Genomic DNA, 18,914 nt, shown 5'->3' on the forward strand with positions numbered 1-18,914 from the left:
AATGAGTTAAATTTCCCACCGTTAGCATCTCAGTCTATCCAGAGAAAATTTGAGTAGACGGGTACCAGAACAAGCTAGCGAGCGGTGATGGCAGCGATTGCAGCACTCCAGGGCTCCATGGCTTCTCTCTCTCTTGCTCCCAGTTCCTTTTTCGGAGAGAGCTTTCTCCCGTCTCTCTCTCCGCCGGTAAGAAACCTAATCTCTCTGCAATTTGCATTTCTCTTCTGCACTTTTCATCAACGCACTTCCTCCAATCTCTTAGCGGCTGTTTGGTAGCAGGTTTTGAGCAGGATTTTTGCAACATTTTACCGAAATCTTGCTAATTAGTTTAGAACTACCGAAAAACTTGTTGGGGGAAAGAAAGCCCTATACGAGTATCAGTTTGTGGAAAGTATATAGATGTCGTTAGATGCTTTGCAGCATCCAATCTTAGGTCCATTGGTTATTTGAGGCAAGAGAAACCCAAATTTTAAGAGTAGTGAGCTAACCAGTTGTTGCAAAGGCTAGAGATGTGTTTAGCGTCCAAAAATGTCGGTGCCTTTTCTTTTCTGTAAGTGTAATTGGAAAATATGGAGTCTTTGGCTTTAGAGATTATTTTAGGTAATACATAGTTTGACAAGTTCCTTTTTCTGGCATTTTTTTGGTTTTTTATCAACAGAAATCCCTCGGTTTTTATTAATTTTGTCCATTTTTACAATTACTATGTGAAAAAAAAAAAAAAATTCAAGTAAGCCTGCCTCTTTAGATTTCTTACTATTGTATAGAAATTATAAGTTGGATTTATTTGGAAATTCTGGAGGAAGTTTTATTAGACTTCATCAGACATAAATTTTAAGAAATTGAATATAGCAAACATAGCAAACATTGTTTAAGGAAATCTTTCAACTTTGGTAATTTGCAATATGCAAGTTGCACTATTCACATCAGTTTTTCTGCACACAAACCATTCAACCCTATAGTTTTTCCAAGTTTTATAATTCATAGAAGTTTTGGTGCTATCCATGTGGAGATTAGATCATGTTTACAATTCAACCAAAAAATTGGTAGTTTGCATTTTGATTTTTTTGTAAATCTGACATAATACTCATTTTGATTTTAAAATAGGAATGAAAGCAGCACTTTTTTTTTTTTTTTTGGAAGTTTATGGTTCAGCTTTCTTGCTTTTCATTATGAATGAACCACCATAAATACGATCAGTGCTGTTTTTGCAGGTAAAATTTGCTGACAGATCATGCCCAATAGTAATGAAGGTTAGTAAACTGTATAAATTGATGCCTTTGTATTTTTCCCTTCTTATCATCACCATCATTAGCCTTTCCTCAACTATAGTCTTTCCGATTATGAATCCACATTCTTCTTAATTAAGGCTTCATTTGGGACGGCTTTTTTATTGCTTCATAAAACATCATTTTAATAAAAAAATTAAATTTTTTGTATTAAAAAGCTATTTTAAGAAGCAGAAAGAAAGCCATCCCAAACGAAGCCTAAATCAGCAGGCTCTTTCGCTTCATATTTCTTTCTCTTAGTTTTATTTATCTGTGTTATTAGTGTTTTATCTATCTTGTATCTACATGCCTAAACCATCAAGGTCCATTGTCTTCTCCACAGTTTATGGCCCCATATTTTGGGCATCCCATTGTTGAGTAGAGGTTAGAATAAATAATCTTCCAATTTCAATGATCTCAACACAATCTCTCTTCTCTTGTTTATCTTTAGTGCTACTTCTATCACATCCTTTTAATAGTTTCTAAATTTTTTCACAAATTCATCGTAACATTCTCATTTTCAATATCGCTCAATTTGGATGTTATGATTCATATCAGCCTAATATTTGGGTCGACATCAAGCTCCATTGTTTTCTATTTGTGGACAGTACAATGTTACCGACTCCAAATTTTTTCTTTCTTTCTGTAATGTAGCTTAAGAGATGGGAGCGAAAGGAATGCAAACCAAATAGTCTTCCAGTTTTGCATAAGATGCACGTTAAAGTGGGGGACACTGTAAAAATCATTGCCGGCGATGACAAAGGTAAAGTAGGAGAAATTACTCGGATATTTCGCCATAACAGCAAGATTGTTGTAAAAGACATTAACTTCAAGACAAAACACATGAAAAGCAAAGAGCAGGGAGAACCAGGGAAGATTGTGAAGGTGAGTTACTTTTTCTAAAGAAAAATGTTTAAATACTAATTGTATTTTTAGTATCTTTCTAACAATTTGATGAAGATGAGAAATTCAATTGATTTGTCTTCAGATTGAAGCACCCATTCATAGCTCAAATGTTATGTTGTATTCAAAAGAGCAGAATGTAGCAAGCCGAGTAGGGCACAAGGTTTTAGAAGATGGAAGCAAAGTCCGTTACCTCATCAAGACTGGAGAAATAATTGACAGTGCGGAGAACTGGAAAAAACTTATAAAAGAAGCGAAAAAGGAAAAAGAAGCAGAGGCTGCTTGAAAATTTGCAACAAAGGTTCTGTTTCTTCTTTTTTATATATTGTTGTACCTTTTGCTCCTAGTTATGTTATTTCAATATATTTCAGCTTCAATATTCTCTTTTCTTTGAAAGGTTTTGCTTTCCTTTTTACAGTTTTCTTTTGAATGCATTAAATTGTCACATTTTTCATGAGTTAATTCGGTCTCCAGTGGCATAGAAAATGAAAAATGAAGTTGAAAATGGTACAGTGTTGAGATGATGGATTGTGAGAGCCTTATTTTGGTACAATTCTAAATGAATTGAAAAAGGATTTCTATATGTTTAGTATGTGCTTACTAGAAAGCTGCTTTAGAAATCAACAAGAAAGTTATTTCAAAATGAAAACTAAGATTTTATTTGGAATAGTTTTCTTATTATTTTTTAGCACAAAAAATTGTTGAACTAAATTTTTTTTTGGCAGTAGAAATTACTTTAGAAAATTGTAAGAAAGCTATCTCAAATGAAACCTAAATTTTTATGACAATATTTATAGTCGTAATGGTTGGTTCCTCCCAAGAAAAAACATGGGGAATAAATTTTAGTTCATTTATTAAATGAGAGGTGAGATAATCATAGATAATACAAAAAACCAATGGTTTTGCAGGGAAATTATTGGGTTCGGACATCGGACGTGTTCGGAGCCCAATGAAAATGGGCCACATCACCTATTACTCGGTACCGAGCCTGATACTGAGCAGTACCAAGTAGTACCGAGCTCCGTACTGCTCAGTACCGAGCTCAATACTGCTTGATACTCAATATTTCACAGTACCAAGCTCAGTACTGTGAATACCGAATGTAAGCTGTGTCAGGTGTCCGAACCCAATAATCTCCTGGTTTTGAGAGGACTGTAGAAGGGTGTTTGTTTGTACAATAATTGATATTGTGAAGATTTTTTGTACTGAGTGATGGCAATCAATTTATGAGGTAAATAGAAATCAAAACTACCCATAGATCGAAAGGTCTTTTAGCTTCAAGCATTTGAACTATTTCAATGATATAATGATTTTTAGGTTCAACCACTCTATTTGTTTAGGAGAATATGGAGAATTTTATGGGTATAGATTTGTTAAATTGATGGTCGGCAATCGGAGGGATTTCATGGCCGGCATGAAAACTACTGTACTGTTATGACCACCGATCAATAAAACGTGTTATGTTGAAGCCTATGTATAGATAACTGTCCAATCAGCAACATGACGATGAACCAAACAATATCCACAACATGACATATCAATCTATATAAAAAAAATGTAGCAAATCTTAGTTGATGATAAATTAGAGCTTCTTTTATTTTGTTTATGTTAATTTTTAAATCAAGTTTGTCATGTTATTAATATCATATATTTTATAAACAAAAAATTATTATAAAAGTTAAAAATGAATATAAAAAAAATTGAGTAATAACCAAGGTTTTGAAAAACGGACCGGAAGGAGAGGTTCACGGTTTGACCGGTTCGACCGGTCAAATCGGGGTCGAACCGGATGACGTAATAAATAATAATATTATTAAAACTTATAAAATGAAAGAAAATTTTTCCTCTAATACATTCACTAATGACTAATAAAAGTTTAGGGCTTTAATTCCCGAACTTCAACTGAACCCTAATCAAAACATAAAAGATTTTCATGATTATATATATACAATTAAATTCATACTTTAGCCTAACCTTGAAATTATTTTTCTGCATTTCATGAAAAAAAATAAAAAATAAAAGTAAATCTGAGTACCAAAAATATCAAAATTATTGAAACCTATAAAACTTAAAATAAGCATGCCTTCCAACATACCATCCAAACAAATAAACCCATTCCAGATAATAACATCTAATATTTTGTGCTGAACATTGCACAGCACAAAATGAGAACTAAAAGCTTGCTAAGGGCTGGGGCGAAGACAACTTCAGATATTCAATTTGGCTGATTTCAATTGTAAATCTAATCCTTGTTTGTAATAATAAAACACAAATTATAAAAATAATCGATTTAAACATTTTTTATGCGAATAAAATTATTATATGCATTAAAATGATGAACACCAAATCACAAAATATGTCTCAAACCATGAATCTTACGAGGCAACCTTTGATCCATTGAGACAAAGATCTTTTCAGAAAATTTTAATATCTCATAAATTTCTAAAATTTTAAAATAAAATTAATTTCTTATCACATTTAAGCAAATGATAACATCTAATTAACTACAATTATGATAAAAAGATGTATTTTTTAATAAGCAGCTTTATCAGCATCAGCCTTAAACTTCATTTGAGACAGCTAAGAAGCAGTAAAAAAGTCGTCCCAAACAAAACCTTAATTAATGGGACATCCATGATTAGTGCATATTGCTATACAGTTATCACAGGCAAATTTTTATAACCAAAAAAAAAAAAAATCATGCAAGAAAGACGATTTGAAATGATCTAACGATATGTGCGACACAATGAATAATTGGAAAAAATAAAAATCAGGATATGCAAACCAAAATTTAGGCTTCATTTGGGACAGCTATCTTATTACTTCTTAAAATAACTTTTTAATACAAAATTAAAATTTGTATACTAAAAAACTTCTTTAAAAAAGCACTAAAAAAGTTATCCCAAACAAAACCTTAATCAGAATAAATCTTGAAATTTAAATTTATTTTAAAATGAGTTACACTCATCTCAAAATAAGTTTAGCAAATTTGAGATCTATTATAAGTAAATTTTGACCAAATATCCTGATCTAATTTTTCTCCAGAAAAATGTATACACAGTTAGTGTCCTGTAAGCTAAATACATACATAACATAAAAATCTGTTAAAATATTCACTGTATGAAATTGAAGAAAAAGAAAAGAGACTTATTTCGCACACAAGAAAGACTGAAAAGAGCGCAAAAACAGAAGGCAAATAGAGAGAGCAAGAGGGAAGTATTTAGATTGAACCAGTGATCGATCATCCATCCTCTTCGAACTCATGCATGTGGTCCAAAAGATAATTTGCAGCAAGCTCCTCGTTCTTATTGCAGGCAAAGAAGACTTCTAAGACAAGCGCCCTGTCAAAGCCCATTCCAACAAGCTGCCACACAAAATTGAATGCTTTACGTATATCACAAACATTGTGAAATCAGTATAACATTGTCTTTGAGCTTTCGTTTGGGATGATTTTTTTTTTTTTTTTTTTTAAAGCAGCTTTTTAGTTCAAAAAAATAAGCTTTATGAAGCAGTGAAAAAACTGTCTCAAACGAAGCCCAAGTGTGTGATTAAGCTTCTAAACTTTTATATGTCAAAAACAAGACTATTCTCAACAATATTGCTGATTATGATAAAACACAAATCAAATGACTAATGCAGAAATAACGTTTGATCATTTTTTAAATAAATATAACAATATGGGTGGAACATGGTCAAGCAATGATAAAGTTACAATACCTCTCAAAAAAAAAAAAAAAAAGATTTTACTCCACTAATTACATTAAACAAAAAGTTTTGAAATGATTGTAGACAGGTGAAGGCATATCTTTATTTTATTTATAAAAATCTGAATGATTGCTAGAGTTGATGAATAGATTTGATTTGATATTTGGATGCTTAAGGATTGGAGACAAAAAAGGGAAGCAGTGGAAAAAATGTCAAACTCAATTAGAAGTGAATGAGTTGAATGTAATTGGCTTCCATTTTTGGACTTGAAATTTACAAGATCGAATTATGGAAATAATCTTTTTTGTAATGGAACAATAAGGCTAAGTACATCAATTCCTCCATAATCACTACCTTAGTAGGGGCTTCATAGTGGGTTAGCCTTTCTCCTCCTAGTGAGAACTAACATTCTTCAATTTAGATTTCGATGCTACAAACATTTAAATGTAAAGACTAAAACCGTCCATAATCCATATTTAAAACGTGATTTTAATAATTTTTAATATCGTTTTTCCATCAATCACATGCATCAAATATTTTGTAGATCAATTGAAGTGATTGCATCAGAAAATTACGATTTTAATGGGCAGAGCCTTCTAATTCTCCTGGAATCAACTGTATGGATTGCTCACGAATTCAATTGATATTAATTGATGAAAAATATAGATAAATCTACACTTTATGTGAACTTTTATGTCATCCAAACATTCTAAACATTTCACCTCCTAGGAAATTAACCTCATCCAATTTAGATTTCAATGCCTAAGACCTTCAAATCAAAAGATTAAAAGAACTTCTTAGATCATTTCATCTCCAATCATATAGATCAAAATTTTCACAATAGTTGTCTCTAAGAGTATGAAAAGATAATCATGCTTTTATTGTGTAGACTTTAAATTACTTGGAATAAAATATTGATTGTTGAAGATATTTAGAATGTATTCAATAATTTTGTTTGGTGAAAAATATTAATAAGCTAGATATTCAAGGGGGTTTTTATATGCCATCAAATCATCCTAATTATTGTCACAAATTTGATTCATATGTAAATTATAATGATCAAAATATGAAATTCAACATATATAAGTAATTTTAATGATGTACATCATAATAAATTATAGGAATTTGTGTTTAAAAATCATACAAAGCAATAGCAGAAAGAAAAAAAGAGAGCTTCAAAACCATCCATATCTTTAACAACATCAAAATTAGTAGGACACTAGAGCGTACATAGTTCGAGCATATTATTAAGATTTGTCTGACTGTCCCTCGAATGCATACAAAAATTTTCAATTAATGGCCTCAATCAAATGAGAAGAACCTTATGATTTTCAACGGTATTTCTTAATAACCTGAACTTTTATAAATGAATTGTTCATGATGTTTAACAAAATACGTAAGCTAAATTAAATCATCTAAGAAATTTATGACCTTTAATCAAACAAGCTTAACAAATAGTTAAAATTCTCATGAAAACTATATTCATATGGTTTGCATTGTAGATGAATATGACTGGTATGGTGTGTAATAGAACCGGTAGGTGAAAAAGTTCAATGTTCAAAGGTTAAACTGGGATCTAATCGGACATTCAATCGCAATGAAGATGCAATATTTTTGATAATGATAATAAGTATGTGATAACAAACCTAAATTTATAATGAATGAGGTCAATTTTTTTGAGATAATTTAGAAAGCTTTGACAAGCCGATACAATGTCAAAAATATGCAACCTGGTAAGTAATTAATAATTGATAATATTTAAATGAATGGTGTAAAATATTTGGTTCTAGTGCTTAAATTTATAAAGTTAGCTATTCCTATTCTTAGTCAAACTTCTTCCTCATCTATAAGCAAAAAAAAATGGAGTATTTTTTACCAAATTTATACAAAGAGGGAATTATTTGAAGCGTCGAAGACTAGATGATTTTTCGTATAATCGATACAAATTTAATTAAAGGAATAGTATAACTCTTAATTAGTAAATCATCTCTTTTAATGGCCAACATTCTACACCATAAAGAATTGCAGGTTTCACCACCATTTTATAGAATTTTCCCTTAAGTTTGAGGGGGGACTTTTCAATCACATAACAAGCTTGATGCAATCCTCCACTTCAACTATCAAACTTTGAATTCTACTAATAATATCCTGATCTATTTCACCATCATTCTGAACAATAGACTCAAGATATCTATAATAAGTACTCTTATTAATGACTTGATCGCTCAAAGTCACAATCCCCCCACTAGATCTATTACTACTAAAGTTACATTACATTACTACTAAAGTTACATTACATATATTCAGTTTTAGATCTACTCAAACAAAAATTTTTAAACTCTAATGTTGACCTCCATAATTCAAGTTTACCTTCAACTCCTTCTCTGGTCTTATCAACAAGAAGAATATCATCAGCAAAAAGCATACACTAAGGTACAACCTCTTGCAAATATCTAGGAAGAACATCCATGACTAAAGCAAAAAGATAAGGGCTTAAGGCTGATCCTTGATGTAATCCAACTGAAAGAGGAAAATACTTTGTCAAACTACCTTGTGTTTGAACACAAGTAACAACTCCTGCATACATAACTTTAATGACTTGAATATAAGTATTATTAATCTCTTTCTTTTCTAGCACTCTCCATAGCACTTCTCTTGGAACTTTATCATATGCTTTGTCATGTTGACCTTTGTCTAATTCCATAGAAAATGATGAGAATGTTGACTGACTAATTTGACATAACGTGAACCGAGTTTGAAACGCCTTGATCATAATCAATGTTGATCAAATGTTGCCCGTTCAAGAAATGGACTGTGTCGACATGTTTGAAGCACCAAAATCACCAAAGAAGCACCTCTCGCGATCAATTCTATCAATCTTAGCCAAGAAGACGGACAACGAACGTGATGTCATGCAAATCATGTCTAAAATGCCTCAATAGTGATTGAAATCAATTGAACATCGTTTTCTCATAAAATGAATTGAGTTGGTGCATCAAAATTACTAAAAGACCCATCTTGTCCTATCTATTGCACAAATGTGAAAAAAATTGGCCTTTCGAGGCAACAACACTAATTCAAGAGACGCATGAGGCACAAGAAATTGCACAAGAAGTCGATTCACATTTTTCTCCTTTTTTATTTAATTCTGATTAATTTAAGAAAAAAATAAAAAATAAAAAATAAATCAAATCACAAAAAATTCCCTCAAATCCTGGATCTGTGCACTACAGCGTCGCAAGTGCCTCGTCCATCCCTCACGCATCAAACAAAAAAATTAGAGAACAAAATCCAAGCCTCGCCCTTTTTCTCATGACCCACTCTTCATTTGCATATCAAGTTCGCTCGCAATTTTCTCCATCTTTCTTTCTTTACTATTTTTCTCTCTAACTCTCTACCTTTATCAGTTTAACTCACTCCCTATCTTTTTCTCTCTTTCACTTACTCTTTTCCCATTCTCTCTCTCTTAAACTCTCTCTCCCTCTAACTCTCTAATCCCCTCCTTTCTCTCCTCTTTCTCTCTCTCTCTCTCTCTCCCCCTCCCTAGCTCTCATTCTCCTCTCTCCCTTTCTCTCTAAATAAAGAGAACATACAAAAAATATTCCTTCTCCAACTCTTTATCCCCTAACATTTCTCCCTTTTTGTGTTTCTTTTCTCATCACAAACTCATTATCTCATTGTCGTCAATCACCTCACACATAAAGTATAACATGAAACTCTCAGAATTTAAGTACTCATGTACGTTGTTTCAAAGCGATGGGAAAATCTTGTGTATTATCTCGTGCAAGTAATGAGGGCCTATGCGCACTTTTTAAACGCAGTGGATATAAAACCTCTAATCACAATGTCTCACAACACTGACTATACATGTTTTTTTCAACATTTTGGGAAGGACTATCACCTCACCCCTGAACACACCTTTTATGCGTAGGAGATGCTAGAAAGTTACCAAAACTTATACTGATATGAAACTTAAATATAACAAAATAAAAGGAACTTGAACATAAATTGAAAATCAAAATGAAAGCTAAGTCTAAAATCTTAAATAATAAAATGAGGATAAAATTATAAAAAGAGAACCAAATTGATATTAAAAGGACTTGAAAATTCGCCTACAACCATAAGCAGAACCTCCTCACTCCAGTTGAATACTCAGAACTTTTAAGAAGCCACACAACAGAATTAATGAACTCAAAGCAAATGTAAAAATGAGTAGGGCAACACCACTCCTATAAAAAGGAGGAAGGAGGATTCTTCGTGGGGCCCACATCCCTAAATTAGGGACAACAACAACATCAAGCCTTTATCCCACTACGTGGGGTCGGCTACATGAATCCTTTTTCTCCATTGTGTCCTATTAAAAACCAAATTCTCGTTTAAATCTAATAAAGAAAGGTCATTCCTAATATTTTCTAACCAAGTCTTTTTAGGTCTACCCCTACCTTTCTTAACACAAGTCAAATCTAATACCTCTACTCTCTTAACTGGGTCGTCGGAAGGCCGCCTTTTTATGTGACCAAACCATCTAAGGCGACTCTCTCTAATCTTATCTTCTACTGGAGCTACTCCAACCTTTTCACGTATATGCTCATTTCGTATCCTATCTCTAAGGGTAAAGCCACTCATCCATCTAAGCATCCTCATCTCTGCCACACTTAACTTAGTATTATGCTTCTCTTTTAATGGCCAACATTCGGAACCATAAAACATTGCAGGTCTCATTACCATCTTATAGAATTTTCCCTTAAGTTTGAGGGGTACATTTCTATCACATAACAAGCCCGATGCATTCCTCCACTTCAACCATCCAACTTGAATTCTGCTGATAATATCCCCATCTATTTCACCATCACTCTGAACAATAGATCCAAGATACCTAAAACGTGTACTCTTATTAATGACTTGATCGCCCAAAGTCACAATCCCCTCACTAGGACTATTACTGCTAAAATTACACTCCATATAATCCGTTTTAGATAAATATATTCCGTTTTAGATAATTAGGGACACATGAATATGAAATTAGGGACACATGAATATGAAATTATCACATCTTAAAAGTACTTAGAAGATTCTAGCTCACATTCAATGACACAAGATCTGCGACACATACATGCAAGAAAATAGAAAACGTTCTTTAAGTCACAAAATGAAACTTTATGTGCATTTCAATGACAAACACTCGCACGAATAATCATAATTCGGATATTTTTAATCAAGCACACATCACAATAGGATTAATTAACTAATAGAATTAAGGATTAATTAACAATTGTGGTTGAAATAGAAAAATAAGGATTAATTAACAATTATGAGATATTCACCGGATTAATATATTATCTAATTCGTTAGATTCTTTATCTACAAATAGGCCTAGCTGCAGAGATTTAACTAATAGAATTATCATAATGGCAGACCAAGATTTATAAGGAACAACGATGATTCTTGAGAGCATAAGAAAAGAGCAAAGAAGATTGAGACCAGAGAAAGATCTGCAGAGTTGAGAACAATTTTACTGATGATCCATCCTTTCATGATTTATACTACCCATTGTTCAATGGTTCAACATTTGCATGGTTTTCTAATTATTGAATGAAAATTACTAGAAAAAGGAAAAGAAAAAAAAAAAAAACAACATAGAGCTTCTTGAAATCAATGGGGAAATGCCTGCAAAACCTATTTAACAGGCCAAGCAAAGTTCTTCCAGGCCCTCACCATTGTCATTCATAATAGGAAACGTTGCAACAACCAATGAAGAGGAAAAAGTTGGCTAGTCGCCTGGGCAGCACAGTAGCCAAGGGCACTATATTAAAGGCTAGTCAACAAAGCCAACAAAGCCTTAAGAGATTTTAGGTAAGGAGAGCAATGTTGTAGCAGGAACTCGCTGGTTTTCGATCACATGATTAGGATTCAAGGAAGGAGAGGACAAGTCTGCAATATAGGTTCTATACAATAACATGATCTATAATACATTTGCTATTATAGGCTGATTAGAGTTCAATCCATGCACAGTAGCTTTGGATACTCATAACTGTGCAGTGGAATAACATTTTTATAAATGAAATACCATTGGATTTTGATACGTCTTGTAGACAAAAATAACAAATACAATGAAAAAATTACAGGAGTATTAATATAGATGGCTGATTTTTTATTATAACTTCAATAAAAAACAAAGAAATAAGCGATCTACAATTCGAGAGATAAATCGACTCTCCCAAACAACCTAAACGCCGCTAAGAAGTCCTCACAAAAAAAAAAGCTACAACTCTCAAATAAAATTCTACATAAACAAAACAAATCATAAACTTAGCCTTAAATAACCTTCACCTATTTCCCCCCTAAATAACCCCCCCCCCTGAATTTCAATTAAGAAATCCTTTCTAAATCAGCCCCCCTTTGCTAATATATTTCCCTCTCCAATTTGAATTTGAATTACAAAATCCTTCCTAATTAATCCCTTACTTAATTCCTCTTCTCACATATGTAATGATAGGTTTAATGGGCACCATAAGGAGGGCCGAATCCCTAGCCCTTTCTGCCCCTGGCATGCTGTCATCTCTCATATCAATACTCCCCTCCCCAAAATGCATCTTGACCTCAAGGTGAAAGGTAGGGGACTGTCTCCTAATTGTCTCTTATGGCTTCCATGTGGCATCATGCTCAGGCAGATCTTTCCACTTGATTAGCACCTCGGAGGTGCCTCTGTCTCCCCTCTACGCACACCCGCTACTTCAAGGGGTTCCAAAATGACTTCATGTCTTCTGTCAAAGTCGAGGGTAGAGATGATAATATATGCTCTCCTATCGCCTTCCTCAACTGTGAGACATTAATGACTAGATGCAAAGCTGATGAAGGTGGTAGCCTCAGTTGATAGGCTACTACTCCAATACGTGCCACGATTTCATAAGGCCCAAAGTACTATGGGGATAATTTCTCATTCCTCCTTCTGGCTAGTGTTTTCTGTCTATAGGGCCTCAATTTTAAGTAAATCATATCTCCTAGCTCGAAATTTACTTCTCTCCTATGCTCATCAGTCGTCCTTTTCATGATCTATTGGTCTCTCAACAAATGTCCCTTTAGCTCAGATAATATCTTGTCCCTCTAAGTACTGCTCGACGTTGGACATAGGTGTAGCGCTTTGCCCATAATAAATCAAATGGGGTGGATCTCTTCCATTAAGAATCTTGAAAGGAGTGGTCTTTGTTGTTGAATGGTACGACATGTTGTACCAATATTCTGCCCATGCAATCCACCTTGCCCAACTCTTAGGCATGTCTGATACAAAACATTTCAAATAGGTCTCTCTGCTTCTGTTGATCACTTATGTCTGGCCATCTGTTTAGGGAAGGTATATTGTGCTTCTCTTCGGGGCTATCCCCTGTAAACAAAACAACTCCTAGAAGTGGCAAAGGAACAACTTCTCCCTATGATACACTACAACCAGTATCATTGAAAATCCCTCTGAACGCGGCAAAAACCCTCGATGAAATCCATCGTCACCTCCTACACCCTCTCTGATATAGATAGCGGTTGTAGTAACCCTCCCGATGTCATGGCCAAGTACTTGTACCACTGGCACACATCACATCTCGCAACTCAGTCCTCTACATCACGGCGCATCCCCACCCAATATAGTTCAGCTGATAGCCAGTTGTTGGTTTTTTGAGCTCTTGAATGTCCTCTAACTGCGCTTCCATGAAACTCCTGTAATAGCTTAGGGATGTATCCCGACCCCCTATGCGGGTGTTTGGGGGCATTTTATAATTGAACCCTGTCCACTCCTTTTATCTTCTTAGGAGGATCGGATTCAAATTTAATAACCCACGCAGCATCCCTAGACGTCACATGTGTACCAATAACATGCTCGCCGGGGCCTATGCGGGTTGTATGATTGTTTTTACCCCTTTTAGTGTACCTATGTGTATACAAATTACGGTACACTTGTGCGGGGGTATTTTGAAAGTATTCGTAGACGCCTTCTGTCTGCTTGTACGAATGTTGCAGATCCGGTGGCGTGGCGTTGTAGTTTTGGACGCCTTCTGTCTGCTTGTACGAATGTTGCAGATTAGGTGGCGTAGCGTTGTAGTTCTAGACGCCTTCTGTCTGCTTGTACGAATGTTGCAGATTCAGTGGCATAGCGTTGTAGTTCTGGATGCCTTCTGTTTGCTTGTACGAATGTTGCAGATCCGGTGGCGTGGCGTAGCAGCTTCTGAATAGAATTGTTCGCTGCTTCGTACAGGTAGACTGCCGTGCACTAGTTGTTGCTTTCTGTATGTGGATCATAGTGCACTAACGAGTCTCCTGCCTTTGTTTGTAGATGCTTGTATTCGTTGTAGCTGTTTGGCACAGGTAGTACATCCGTTATTGTTATGAGTGGACATGTAGATGTATTCCTTCACAGACTGAAATTGACTTCAGGATACTGCATTTACTGAAGTCTTTCTGCATCTACCCAAAGTGGCATTTGACACATACATTTGTCTTCGTAGAGAGCTGATATGTATTGCAGATCTTTTAATTCTCATTCCTGAGCAACTTGGATTTTATTATGACTAGTTTCTTATAGTCATTTATAAACGACACCTTGGATGTATGGAGTGTTGTATCTTCTTGCATGATTGTTGTACGAACTGATGTCCAATTTCAACTTTATAGTTTGCAAGATTGTATGTACTTCATTCTTGTATGTTGAATTGTTTGTTGATGATGAAGATTCTATTGCATTCATTTGTACACATTTCATCCAGTTGATATGTTAATCTCTCGATAGTGAATGAAAACTTTGTATCGTTGGCCTCTAGCATGTCATTATATTTCCATCTGACTTTGTAGTCACATCATATTCTTCACAATATTTTGTCAATTAGAAGTGAGATCATGCTTATAGGAGGGACTATAACATGTATGTTGAATGTTGATACCATTGGTCATTAACATTTCCCTTCCATTTGGGATGATCACTTCTTAACCTTCACAATGATTATGTTGTTAATTACAAGCATATCATTGTATTCTCTTCATGATCCTTGCTTGTATGGTTAACTTTATCATCTTGCCAAATTACAAGTCTCATTCTAAGCATTAAATTACATTCCATGTTGTGCCTTCAATGTTCAAGTACTCTTCTTCAATTTATTATCCTTTGTGTGTGATAAGTTCCATGTGATTTTGTAAGATTCAAGACCAAGTTCAAATTGAGTTCATGTCATGTCTTCTTTGTATCCAAATTAAGCTCAAGTTTGAGCTCAAGTATTACATGATTGTTCAAATCAAGTTCTAATTCATATCATTTGTAGTCAATTTTGCATGTCCAAGTTTGAGTCCTAGTTTAAGTTCTTGTCCACTGCGGTCCCAAATCAAGTCCTCTTGTCCATTGCGGTCCCAAATCAAGTCCTTTTGTCCTTTATTCAAATGTTCAAACCTTTGTTCATCTCATTTGATTTACAAGTTTAGTTATAGTTTGAATTAAGTTGAAGTCTTTTTATTTGCTCAAATTCAAATATGAGCTCAAGTTCAAATTGTCCAAGTCTTGTCCACGATTCAGTGAAAATTTCGACAGCCTCCCGACGTCTCCCCCGTTTAGGGGAAAACTACGGGAAACTGGGCCATCCCACCACGCTACTCGAGCGTGTATGGTAGGTGTCGGGAGGACACCGGGCCGTACATTTTTTCATCCCACCATGCTACTCGAGCGTGTATGAGGTCTTCAACAGTATCCGTAGGCGAGCACAAGTAGATCTCCCCACCACGCTACAAGAGCGTGTATAGGGCTTTCTCATTTCGTCGTATGCGTCGCACCGGGCTCCCTCCTACCGTGCTATGAGAGCGCGTATAGGTGGTTCGCCAGTCCGCAGCAAACACCGAAATGGGAATATGAGTTTTAGGTGATTACCCGTCTCGTCGTAGGTATCGCACCGGGCTCCCTCCCACCGTGCTACGAGAGCACGTATAGGTGGTTCCCCGGTCCGCCACAAACGACGAAAACAAGAATATGAGTTTCGGAGATTATACCTTCGGGGTCGGCGACGATGTTGGAAAAGGAAGTGTACAACATTCCACCACTTTTTATTCTCTTCTTTTTTTCTTTTTTTTGGAAACTCCACTCTCTTTCACTCTTTCTTTTTTTTTTTACATCATTTCTCTTTTCTTTCTCATTCATTCATTCATTCTTTTTTTTTTTTTGGAAACTACATTTCCCTTTATTCTACTTTTTTACTCTAAATGCACAACCCTTCCATATATATGCACATCTGAAATTAATAACAAACATAAAGATCACCAACTAATGCAAATGTTAGTAAACAATTATAATGAAATAATGAAAACAAAAGCTTGCTGTTATGAGCCTTGAGAGGGGGAATGTGCTGCCCTTTGGATGTTTTGTGGATTGAATGGCTGTAATAACTTTGGGCTAGATTTGGTTGTGAGAAGGACTGAGTTGGGCTGCAGGTTTGTACTGGATTTTGGTATGAGAGTTGCTGTTTGGAGGGAAATTTGGGCTGAGAGGGTGATCAGAGTGAAGCTGATGGGCTGTTTGGGCTATAGAGAGGTGTAGTGGGCTGTTGTAGGTGATTTAGAGGAGTTATGTAGTGGACTGAATTGTTGGGATTTAAAGTTTATACTGAGGTGAAGTAAGAGCCTTCTGGTCCAAAATGAATCAAACTAGCTCTCCATAAGATGTTCATCAAAATTCAAACCCCTCACAAATCTTTCGTCACAGCACAGCTTCACATGGGGCTCCTCTGGATTTTCTTATAGCTTAAGTGTCTGAAGATCTCTTTGTAGCTCTACAATCCTTCAACAAAGATGCCATATGGAGCACATCTAGAGCACATAGCAGCCCTTTTGTCTCTTGCTTAAGAGAATAATTAAATCAACACGTCTTCCTCACTTTCTTGATCAGAAGAGAGACCAAGAGCAGCTCTAATATGTCTCCATTTGATTCTTGCTCAGACAATTTTCTGCTCTAAACCGTTGTAGGCATAAAGATTCACCGAGCTTTCCTTATTCTCTTGCTCCAAACTAATGCAGCTTTTGTTCCTTGCTTCCTTCTTAGCCGAACAAGTGATTAGGAGAGCCGGCCAAATTTCTGTAGAAATAAAAAAAAAGGTTGGGTAAGTGGAGAGCAACACGTTTTCCCTCTCTTGGCAGCCGAATAGAGAGCAGCATCCTTGATATTTTCTATTCAATCCCTCTTTGCCATCCTACTCGTGAGAGGAGCTGCGGAGACGAAAAAGGAGATAGGAGTTGTAGGAGTAGAGGGAGTGGAAGCAAAACAACAAATAGCTGTTGTTTTCTGTTAGAGGGATGAGGGATGCTGTTGTTGCTGTTGGAGTGGGAGAAGAACAGCAGTCTTCAAGGCAGACGACTTGGAAGGGGTTGGCTTGAGGTCATGAGCTTAGGAAGAGTTGGAACTTGCGGCTATTGACAGGCAAACCGAGAAGATTGAGAAGTAGGGTGCAGAAGTAGAGAAGAGCAGTTGCTGTGGACGTGATGAGGAAGAGAGGGACGGAGCAGGAGCTTCTCACGTGAAGGGCTAGGTAGTGGAGAGAGCTTGGGTGTGGAAGTTTGCTTGGGGATCCTTTAGATGGAGCGTGTCCGTTCAGTTGAAGCAACGGGCCAGCTGTTATACAAAGCTGAAGTGACCATGAGCTAGACAAAGCGAGGTGACATACTGATTGGCATTTAATGTATTTGACTCTTTTTCCTCTTTTGGCATCTGTCTTTGCTAAAGAAGATTTAATTTAATAGTCACATTAGTGTATGGTCATTAGGCTTGAATTCAAGAGGACAGCAGTGCCTCATTTGTTCAAAATTGCATCGTTTCACATGCATTTTTTCGATTTGCGTGCCAACTGTTCTGTTTTGCGTGCCAACTGCTTTGTTTTGCGTGTCGAATTTGCTGAATGTCAAAATTAGACAAATTAATAGTGCATTTAGCGTATTGCCGATATTCCGGTCGCAACAAAGCAGTCCGTTTTGAGATCGGACATCGTTTGGGCGACGATGAAGGTAATTTTCACATGGGGCTGCCTTGATTAGCGTGCGCAACCGCAATAGAACAAACTGGTAGTGCATTTAGGGTGATTTCGGTGTTCCGAACACAATGACGCAGTCTGTTTTGCGATCGGACGTCGTTTGAGCAATGTCGAGGATAATTTTTACATGAGATCGTCTCGATTTGCGTGCACAACCTCAATTAAACAAATTAATAGTGCATTTAGGGTATTGACGCTGTTCCGAACACAACGACAAAGTCCATTTCATGATCGGACGTCATTTGAGCACACCGAGGGTAATGTTTGCATGGTACCGCCTCGATTTGCGTGTTGTTTCGAAATTCGTGTCACCCATTATGATGATTTAAATTGAACATATAAAATACAGCTTTTGAGTATTTGCAATGTTCTGAATGCAATGACAAAGTCCGTTTGGCAATCGGAGGTCGTTTGACCCTTCAAGTGACGTGTGGTGCCAAGGCTCATATTGCTTTATTCATCAGTTTGTGTCTTTTCTTGTGTGGTTTGAGGTATAGGGGTCAACAACGAACTCCCCCACTCTTCTCCCTTAGTGCCTCCCATTGAAATGATCCTATCTGGATCCTCAATGCCAATGAAGTTGAAATACTTCTATAAGAGACACCCGCAACCCTGTTCTTGCTGCTTCTCTCCCTCTGCCTCCTATCCTCTGATATTTGTGCTAGCTCCATCGTCTCCTTCAATCCCCTCGGCCTCAGCAATTGAGAAGGTCCACTCATATGTCGGGCTGGAGGCCCTTCATGAAATTTTCCTTCATGGCCGCCTCTAAAATTCCCCTCAACCGTCCTGACAACAGCTCGAATTTCTCTATGTATTCCTTGACAATCCCCTCTTGAATCAAATCAAAGAATTGCTCGTATAGATTTCCTTCTCAAATGGCTCGGAAATGTTCCAACAAGCAATCCTTAAACTCCTCCCACGAGCATATCGAGTATTTAGCCTCTCCACTTGAACCAAACAAGAGCTTTCCCTTCTAGACATAATCCTGCAACAGTAAGCT

The 18,914-nt window shown here is 35.9% G+C and overlaps 2 protein-coding genes across 5 annotated transcripts in view; one reads left to right on the forward strand and one right to left on the reverse strand.

Annotated features, from left to right (window-relative positions):
- Positions 1-43: 43 nt before the first annotated feature.
- LOC110093299 (50S ribosomal protein L24, chloroplastic) lies at positions 44-2,625 on the forward strand. The gene is made up of 4 exons (XM_020818137.2): positions 44-186; positions 1,212-1,250; positions 1,920-2,150; positions 2,254-2,625. The coding sequence occupies exons 1-4, from the start codon at positions 88-90 to the stop codon at positions 2,452-2,454; spliced, it is 570 nt and encodes a 189-aa protein (XP_020673796.1). The 5' UTR covers positions 44-87; the 3' UTR covers positions 2,455-2,625.
- A 2,522-nt stretch (positions 2,626-5,147) lies between these two features.
- LOC110093320 (ubiquitin receptor RAD23d) overlaps positions 5,148-18,914 on the reverse strand; it is a 40,534-nt gene continuing 26,767 nt past the window's right edge. For all 4 annotated transcript variants that reach the window (XM_020818166.2, XM_028696458.1, XM_020818163.2 and 1 more), the window contains one exon: positions 5,148-5,532. In XM_020818166.2, coding sequence (XP_020673825.1) covers positions 5,410-5,532 — 123 coding nt within the window. In that variant the 3' untranslated portion in view covers positions 5,148-5,409. The remainder of the gene's footprint in view (positions 5,533-18,914) is intronic.

The sequence above is a fragment of the Dendrobium catenatum genome, unplaced genomic scaffold (assembly GCF_001605985.2).
Source record: "Dendrobium catenatum unplaced genomic scaffold, ASM160598v2 fragScaff_scaffold_743, whole genome shotgun sequence".
Classification (NCBI taxonomy): domain Eukaryota; kingdom Viridiplantae; phylum Streptophyta; class Magnoliopsida; order Asparagales; family Orchidaceae; genus Dendrobium; species Dendrobium catenatum.